Here is a 10,005-nt window from a genome sequence, read left to right as displayed (position 1 = left end):
CTCTCTCTCTCTCTCTCTCTCTCTCTCTCTCTCACACACACACACACACACACACACATACCTCACCTGAACACACAAACACCAATAAGTAAGGAACAAGTGATCCAAAGAGAGAAAAGACAGTTGAACATAGCATATCAGGGACAAGCCCTGGAACTCGCACAACCAATCTAATTATGATATATCTCATAAACATGGATTGTTACTGAAGCCCTGACTCTCTAGCCCCAATGGTGTCCTATCTGAAGGCTTCTCTGGAGAATTCAGGGTTGCACAAAGAGAGCTTGGTAAACCAGACCTGATTTTGGGTCATTTATCCTTGTCTGTGTTCAGAGGAACTGCTGAAACCAAACCAGAGATCAGGTCCTCTGGACTGGCTGGTCAATGCTGGCACTCTGTGATGGATCCCGCAAATAGTTAAACCACAAGCAGAAAGAACTTTTGCTGTTGCAGGGATATTCACATTTTATAGATGATAAAACCGCACGTGTGTGCTCTGTGCAGGATGGGGAAAGTGCTCTAGACTCATGACATGCTAAGCAGACAGCAACGCCTTCACTGAGCCCCAGCCAAGCAGACCTTGCTCTCTGGACTGTACATGATCTTTCTTCATGTTTTCAGGACCGTGTCATAAACAGAAGCTACTTAAGTGGCTGAAGTTTGCTTACCTTTTCTGTAATTGCCAGTCAAGGAAACCTGGGCTAAATCAAGCTCGATGATTTCCACACTAGCTAATTGGCTTTAAGTTTAGAGCTCAAGAAAGTAAGGGCTGGAACACTTTTACCAATATTTACAATGTAGAAGACTCTGTAGACTGCATCTTGCTCAGCTCCTCAAAGCCAACCTAAAGCTACATTGCCAGGCTATTTCTTAAAAGCTACACTGGGGGCTGGAGAGATGCCTCAGAGCTCAAAGGGTTTGCTGCTATTCCAGAGGACCAGTTTTTGTTCCCAGCAAGAAATCACTGCAAAGCTCATAACCTCTTAGAATTCCCCATTGGGGACAAGGACCTGATGCCCTCTTCTGGTCTCTCTGGGCACTGTGCTCATGTGCTCCTCATCTTCCCTGTACACAGAATTAAGAATCAAAATATAAAAATCTATAAAAATAAAGGCAGACAGACAGAAAGAAAAGGTACAGAGGCTCTGGTCCTGACTCAGTTTTCTTAGATAGTTTCCTTTATGTTCTCCTAAAATGCTTGGAGTTTTATGATCTATAATGGTTTATGCTTATTTTATCAATAGCACATTTTCCATTAAAAAAATACAAATAAAAATAGACCAGTTCATTATAGGTACATTGAAGTTAGATTTAATAGAAAGAGCTCAACAATTTCCCACATTCTTCCTAAAAACATTTATTATAAGAGAAACAAGTAATTCCCTTTCTAAATTAAATGGCATAAACTGTAGGGCTGGGGAGAAGGTTCGGCAGTTAAGAACACTTGCTGGTCTGGCAAAGCCAAGAATTCACTTCCCAGCAGCCACATTAGGTGACTCAGTCCCCTGGAACCACAGCTTCAGAGGACTTTGTGCTCTCTTGTGTCCTCTACAGACATCCACATCCACATCCACATAAATAAAATAAACATACATCATTTTAGAAGTTTACATTATAAACCACACGAGCAGCATCATTTAGTATTGGTTTGGGCTGAGAACTAACAGAGATATCCATCAAGAAAACCATACCTGACATACTCCTGTGGCTTTGCAGCTACCACCAGGCTGCCCTCTCTTTCTGCAAGGAGAAAAGAAGAAAGAATTCTGATGACTTGGAGTCCAAATAGAAGTTGCTCTGTGCTTTCTTCCAGAACCTCAATAAAAATCCCAGTAAAGGGATAAAATTATAGCGCAAAATATCGAGGAGGTCAAAGACAAATGGCAAAAAAATAAAAAATAAAAAATAAAAAAATAAATCAAGATGGAAAGCAGAGGTCAAAGGGCAACAGCCCTGGTAGGTCCTGGGTGTCTGAAACCTAAATGCAGAGGGAAGAAAGGTCAATAGTCAGAGAGTGGAGCTGCACCCCAGAACTGGGGAAGAAACTCAGAAACCAAGGGTGTCAGGTAACTCTCAGAGGAGAGACCAGAGGCAGAGGATTGACCTGCACTTAACCATTCTCACCCAGAGAACCACGTGGATCACCTGCCCAGAGAGGAGGGAGGATGCTTAAGTCAGGGAGACTCGGGGCTGAAGAGCACAGGAGTGTGGAGGGCTGAAATCAGGGAATAAGTAAACCAGCGCCTTAAACAGTAAGACTCCCGAGAGTCCCCTAGACTCCACCCCCTATGCCATAACTCTGGACTATTTCTCATGGCCAGGTAGGTTCTCACTACAGCAAAGCCATCAACAAGGCTCAGCTTGATGCAGAACTTCCACTCTTTTTTTTTTTTTTTTTGGTTTTTCGAGACAGGGTTTCTCTGTGTAGCCCTGGCTGTCCTGGAACTTACTTTGTAGACAAGGCTGGCCTCAAACTCAGAGATCCACCTGCCTCTCTTTTTTTTTTTTTTTTTTTTTTTTCGAGACAGGGTTTCTCTGTGTAGCCCTGGCTGTCCTGGAACTCCCTCTGTAGACCAAGCTGGCCTCGAACTCAGAAATCCGCCTGCCTCTGCCTCCCGAGTGCTGGGATTAAAGGCGTGCACCACCACACCCGACTACTTCCGCTCTTTTTAATCAGATTGGTCACTGTATTTCCATGACATGAATGGACAATTAAAGATCATCAGACATTTATCTCAGAGAAACCAACACTCTAAACAAATAAATAATAAGAAAGACATAAATACATTTTCCTAAGAAGCCTCTCAAAATATACAATCATTATACTACTAACAAAGACATGAGTAATAGAGAAAAACATTTTTTTAAAAAAAAATTAGAGAATTAAACAGTAGGATTTGTAGGCTTAGAGTTTTCAAAACCTACTTTAATAAGGGCTCTTAAACAGCTCCCTTCTAGCTCACCACCCACCAGAGGTAGTGAAAAGGAAATGTTAATAGGACAAAAGGGACTAGGTTTTTCTTTCTTTCTTTTTTCCTTTTCGCTCCATTTCAGTCCTTGTTGTCAGGATATCAGCAGTTTGGTTCACATGAATCAGCACTGGTAGGTAGCTCCATCTACTCATAGATACCATTCATCAATCAGCAACAGCACTTCGATCCAGAAGAAACCAGTAGGCATTGCCAAAGGGCTTGAGTTCCCAGAAGCGGCAAGAAGTCACCAAAATATCAGAAGTTCTTTGGTGAATTTCTCTCTGTGAAGTCACAAACAAGTGATTGGGGAAGAAGGCAAGGTGAAGCAATGCTGCAGTCCTTGAAAATGAGAGGCAGATGACCTTAAGCTGTACTACAGAGCAATTGTGATAAAAACTGCATGGTACTGGTACAGCAACAGACATGTAGGTCAATGGAATAGAATTGAAGATCCAGAAATGAATCCACACACCTATNGTCANTTGATTTTNGACAAGGGANCTAAAACCATCCAGTGGAAAAAAGACAGCATTTTCAACAAATGGTGCTGGCACAACTGGCGGCTAAATAAATCCATTCTTATCTCCTTGTACAAAGCTCAAGTCTAAGTGGATCAAAGACCTCCACATAAAACCAGAGACACTGAAATTGATAGAGGAGAAAGTGGGGAAAAGCCTCGAAGATATGGGCACAGGGAAAAAATTTCTCAACAGAACACCAATGGCTTGTGCTGTAAAATCAAGAATTGACAAATGGGACCTCATAAAATTGCAAAGCTTCGGTAAGGCAAAAGACACTGTCAACAAGACAAAAAGGCCACCAACAGATTGGGAAAGGATTTTTACCAATCCTAAATCTGATAGAGGAGTAATATCCAATATATACAAAGAGCTCAAGAAGCTGTACTCCAGAAATTCAAATAACCCCATTAAAAAATGGGATACAGAGCTAAACAAAGAATTCTCAACTGAGGAATACTGAATGGCTGAGAAACACTTGAAAAAATGTTGAACATCCTTAGTCATCAGGGAAATGCAACTCAAAACAACCCTGAGATTCCATCTCACACCAATCATAATGGCTAAGATTAAAAATTCAGGTGACAGCAGATGCTGGTGAGGTTGTGGAGAAAGAGGAACACTCCTCCATTGCTGGTGGGATTGCAAGCTTGTACAACCTCTCTGGAAATCAGTCTGGCGGTTCCTCAGAAAATTGGACATAGTACTACCGGAGGACCCAGCAATACCTCTTCTGGGCATATACCCAGAAGATCTTCCAACTGGTAATAAGGACACATGCTCCACTATGTTCATAGCAGCCTTATTTATAATAGCCAGAAGCTGGAAAGAACCCAGATGTCCCTCAATAGAGGAATGGATACAGAAACTGTGGCACATTTACACAATGGAGTACTACTCAGCTATTAAAAACAATGAATTTATGAAATTCTTGGGCAAATGGATGTATCTGGAGGATATCATCCTTAGTGAGGTAACCCAATCACAAAAGAAGTCACTAGATATGCACTCACTGATAAGTGGATATTCGCCCAGAAACTTAGAATACCCAAGATACATTTTGCAAAACACAAGAAAACCAAGAAGGATGACCATCATGTGGATCCTTCATTCCTCCTTAGAATAAGGAACAAAATACCCATGAAAGGATATAGGTACAGAGACAAAGTTTGGAGCTGGGATGAAAGGATGGACTATCCAGAGATTACCCCATCTGGGAATCCATCCCATCATCAGCCACCAAACCCAGATACTAATGCACATGCCAGCAAGATTCTGCTGAAGGGACCCTGATATTGCGGCCTCTTGTGAGGCTATGCCAGTGCCTGGCAAACACAGAAGTGGATGCTCACAGTCAGCTATTGGATGGAACACAGGGCCCCCAATGGAGGAGCTAGAGAAAGTACCCAAGGAATTGTAGGGAGCTGCAACCCTGTAGGTGCAACAACAATATTAACTAACCAGTACCCCCTCAGCTTGAGTCTCTAGCTGCTTATGTAGCAGAAGATGGCCTAATTGGCCATCATTGGGAAGAGAGGCCCCTTGGTCTTGTAAACTTTATATGACCCAGCACAGGGGAAGGCCAGGGCCAAGTAGTGGGAGTTGGTGGGTAGGGGAGCAGGGGCAGGGGTGGGGTATAGGGAACTTTCGCGATAGCATTTGAAATGTAAATAAAGAAAATAATAGTAAATAAAAAAAAAAAAGAAAAGAAAATGAGAGGCAGAAAAAGCCCAATGAAGACCAGCAAAATAGCAGGGCAGAGGTGGCACATGCCTTTAATCCCAGCACTTGGGAGGCAGAGGCAAGTGGATTTCTGAGTTCGAGGCCAGCCTGGTCCTACAGAGTGAGTTCGGACAGCCAGAGCTATGCAGAGAAACCCTGTCTCAGAAAAAGAAAAAAAAAAAAAAAGACCAGCAGAGACTGGTAAGGCGAATCAATGTCACAGCATTGTCCACCACCTATTGGGTTATACTCACACCCTTTTCAAACATCACACGCCCTCTTCAGCAAAACACTACATGATCCTTTTCCAGGTGGCTACCAGAAAATACCATGTATCTGTTCTCAGCAAAACATCCTCCCACATGTTGGTTTTTGCAAGAATATCCTCTCATAAGACAGTCTCCAGAAAACCAGCACAGGATGCAACCAAGTCTCCAAAGAAACCAGAACCTTCCACTTCAAGGACTAACATCCAAATATAGACAGATGAGACCACAAGGAAAAGAGAAAGGAGAGACAGCATAAAATAAGCCACATAAAGAGAATTCCCTAGAACTGGAATGGTTCCAGTTTGATATGTCAATGGCTTATTAAACATCCAGTGAGAGAGAAAAAGATAAAATATACCAAGGATTGATGGTAAGAAATCAATGACCACAGTGAATGAGTTTCTCCTCGCTCTCCCCCCCCCACCACTGGAAAGAAAGGATAAATCGAATGTGAAGAACTGGGAATCTGAGAGCATCCATCAAGCAAAAGCAGCACTGGGAGGCGCAGGGTATGGTGGGTTTTATTTCCTAAAGAGAACTGTTTACAAACTGGTTTGTCCAAACTGTGGTCATAGGAGCATAGTACAGCTACACTTTTAGGTGTGAGGTCATAAAAGACTCACCTCCTGTGTGCTAGAAGGCTCTTGGTGTGTGTGTGTGTGTGTGTGTGTGTGTGTGTGTGTGTGTGTGTGTGTGTGTAGGTGGAGGTTCACTGTAAAAAATGACAGCTCAAACCAGGAGGCAGGTGGAGAGGCCATCACACACACCTGGGGCAGAAGCGAAGGAGGAGGACAGGGGACACAGGGAAGGATTGCCCAGTAAGTAGGGTCTAAGGGCAGGGCAGGGACAGACAATGTTGCTCCCCTCATGGTTAGATGCTAAAGACTCCCTCTTCTGGAGTACAGAGAAACAAACAAACAAATACCCCCAAACTACAGACTTTATCTCAATGAGAGAAACCGCTAAAAGCTTCAGAAACTCTTGAAGGAAGTGAAGGGTACTGGGAAAGATCGGTGGTGGTGGTGGTGGTGGTGGTGGTGGTGGGGGAAGACATACCATGACACCGAGAGACAGGCAGAACTGCAGTACAGCTGCATCAGCATTGATCCCTGGTGGGGGAGGGGCCTCAGAAGTCCTCGGGAAGACAGGCAGGCCTCCCTTCCAAATGAGGCCTCCCTTCCCACAGGCCTCAAATTTAGTTGCATCTCTGAGTGGAGTCGGTGGAGGGGAGTTCCACTTTTGTCACCCTTGGGTGCAGGTCCTTTTACTGTTAACAACTGAGCTACCCTGATGGCTTGAGATTAAGGACCAACCACAGGTTAGAAAGACTCTTAGTGGCCTGTCACAGTCCCTGGGTGAGGGAAGTCACAGCGAGAAAGAAGTCGTGGAGAGTAGGAGGGCCAGACTGTGAAGGGTTGGAGGGTGGAGGCACCAGGAGGCTCGCTCAGGCTTGGGACTGTAGGCAGAAGAGAGATGGCTCTATCCTTGGTGTCCAGGAATATAGATTGTCAAATAAGAATGCCCGGAGTTTGATGGCTTTGAGCCTGAATCAGAATCAGGTCAAGTTCTGGAGCCACATGGTTATTATCATCCACTGCTGCAGAACCTGAGGATCCTGACATTGACAGCAGCTTTTCTCCAGCAGAGTGATCAATACTCAGGGAACCTTGAAAGTACAAAGGCAGGTCTTTTGTCTGTACACATCTGAGTGCTGTCATTACTTCCTACACTTCCAAGATACATAGGAGAGAGACATCCCCCTTGGGCGCAGTGTCACCAGAGCATAAGATCTGGGGAGTCTTGGGAAGCTGAATGACTGACCCCCATCTAGCCCAAAGAATGCAAACTAGGCTGAGGTGCCTGATATTCAAAGGAAGAAAATGACTTCTGTGGAGACAACTCTGACAGATATTGTGAGTTGGTCCAGTACAGACTCAGCAGCAACAGCAGAAACCAAAGGGACACAAACCTCACAAGGTCAGCTGACCAGCTCGTCAGAACTAGCAGGCTCCAGTGGTTTAGGACCCAGTAACCAATTGACTGCCCCCTCCTCTCAGCCTTGTTCTGTTCTTTTTAGTGGGATTCCCTGTTTTACTTAAACATTTTTAAGAAGGAATTTAATTTGTTGTACTGTTTATATTTTAATGTTTTTGTTTCTCCTTTATATATTTATCTGATTCTGTTCATTTTCCCACTACTGAGTATTTTTTCCTCTGTATTTTTCTTCCCCTTTTCTTTTAGCCTATTGTATTTCCTCTGTCCCTATCACCTACATTTAGTAGTACTTTGACTTTGACTTATTGACATTTTCCTTTAACACTGATTATTTTATTATTACTCTCCTTCCTACATTTATCTAATTTTGTTTTGTTTTTGTTTTTGTTTTTTTCGAGACAGGGTTTCTCTGTGTAGTCCTGGCTGTACTGGGACTCACTTTGTAGACCAGGCTGGCCTTGAACTCAGAAATCCGCGTGCCTCTGCCTCTAATGTTGGTTTTGATGACCATCATGGCATCAAATTTGGCAGCAGGTAGCCAGGCACTGGAGCAGTAGCTGAAATTTACATGGTGATACAGCAACCATGGTGCAGAGAGGGAGAGAGGGAGGGAGGGAGGGAGAGAGAGAGAGAGACAGAGACAGAGAGAGAGAGAGAGAGAGAGAGAGAGACAGAGACAGAGACAGAGACAGAGAGACAGACAGACAGAGACAGACAGACAGAGAGAGACAGACAGAGACAGAGAAGAGAAGAGAACAGAGAGGGGAGAAAGGAGAGAGAAGAGAGGACAGAGGAGAGAGAAGAGAGGGGAGGAGAAGAGAGAGAAGGCCTGACATGGGCTTTGGAAACCTCATAGCCCAGTCCCAGTAACATACCTCCTCCAACAATGGCGCACATACCTCTTCCAACAATGACAGAACTGCTAATCCTTCCCAAACAGTTCTACCAACTAGGGAGCAAGCATTCAAATATAAGAGACTCTGAGGGCCATTCTCACGCAAATCACTGCCTCCTATATAAGTTTCTTTTCTCTCCCTGTCTTTAATGCTCTTTCCCATTCTTCATGTTCTCTCTCCTTCATGTGTTTAACCTTGCTGCTCATCAGTTTTCCCTTTCTCCTTCTAAAATTTCACTCATTATTTCCACACTTAACTGATTTGTAACTTCATTGCAAAAAAGGAGTTTTGTTATTTTGGGTTCTGGGGTCATTGGTGCATATTAGTGAATTGCAGTTGACTTTGAGTGTTACGTTAGTTGCTTATCTCCTTGCTGAACAAATACATGGCAAAAGCAATTGAAGAAAGGAAGGGTTTGGTTTGGCTCAGAGTTTGAGAATATAGTGGCAAGGAAGGCATGATGGAAGAAGCTGGAAACAGCAGGGCACATGGGCTGCACGATCAGTGGGGGAGGAATGCTGGTACTTAGCCCACTTTCTCTTTTATTCAGTCCAGCAGCCAGGGTAGTCAATTAACCTAATATAGAAAATCTCTCATAGATATGCCTAGAGATTTATCTCCGAGGTGACTCTAGATCCTGTCAAGCTGAACACACACACACACACCCCTACACCTCACATACACACATAGACACAGATGTGTATACATACACATACACAGGCATACATACACATATTAATACATCACCATAAGTGTATTTCCATATGTTGTTTGTTGATGTTGCTGGCACAGGAGTTTATCTCTTCCTAGTTGAGTGTTATTGAAGAGATTACATGTCTACTGTCAGAATCCAGAAACATTTACTAACCAACAGATGCATATACTGTGACCCAGAAATGTAAGAGCCTAGAAAAGGAGAGGTAATGTGGTGCCTACAAAAGTTCTTAACTCCTCAATTCCTAAAATGAAAGATGCTGAAGTAAGAAAGATTTCAGATAAAGATTTCAAAGGTTTTGTTATGGTATCTGCTTAGATCCAACAAGACTCAAACACCAGATCAAGAGACAACAAAAATGTATTGTAATCAAGCCACTACTGATAGATCAGGGACACGGAACAGACTTGGGGCTGACCCAGAGACAGTATGTTACAGAACTTTTAAACTTGAAAACCACAAACATCTATGCTAAGTTACAGTTACATTTTTCTACCAATCAGGATTTAGGAACAGGGGACTTTCTTAGGATCTTTTCCCTCTGTGGTACATTTATCTTTTTCTCAGTGGTTGGTGAGGTGACTTGTGGTAGGATGACTTGCCTAGCACTCATGTCTCAACTTGCCAGCCAGCATGTCAGTTATCCACATACAGGTGTCCCTATGCCAACCAGGATGTCAGTTATCCACATACAGGTGTCCCTCTGCCAACCAGCATGTCAGTTATCCACGTACAGGTGTCCCTCTGCCAACCAGGATGTCAGTTATCCACATACAGGTGTCCCTCTGTCAACCAGGATGTCAGTTATCCACATACAGGTGTCCCTCTGTCAACCAGGATGTCAGTTATCCACGTACAGGCATCTCTCTGTCAACCAGGACGTCAGTTACCTAGGGAGGTCTTGGGAACTTAAACTTT

At 43.5% G+C, this 10,005-nt stretch overlaps 1 protein-coding gene across 1 annotated transcript in view; it reads right to left on the bottom strand.

Moving 5' to 3' along the window:
* The window catches only part of Ube2u (ubiquitin conjugating enzyme E2 U), a 76,904-nt gene that overhangs the window by 35,082 nt on the left and 31,817 nt on the right, over nucleotides 1-10,005 (bottom strand). Inside the window, exon 6 of the mRNA XM_021201189.1 lies at nucleotides 1,692-1,740. Within this exon, the coding sequence (XP_021056848.1) occupies nucleotides 1,692-1,740 (49 nt within the window). The remainder of the gene's footprint in view (nucleotides 1-1,691; nucleotides 1,741-10,005) is intronic.

Source organism: Mus pahari, chromosome 6, assembly GCF_900095145.1.
Source record: "Mus pahari chromosome 6, PAHARI_EIJ_v1.1, whole genome shotgun sequence".
NCBI classification, from domain to species: Eukaryota; Metazoa; Chordata; class Mammalia; order Rodentia; family Muridae; genus Mus; species Mus pahari.
The sequence above is the reverse complement of the archived record's forward strand: the minus strand, read 5'-3'. Positions and strand labels throughout refer to the sequence as shown.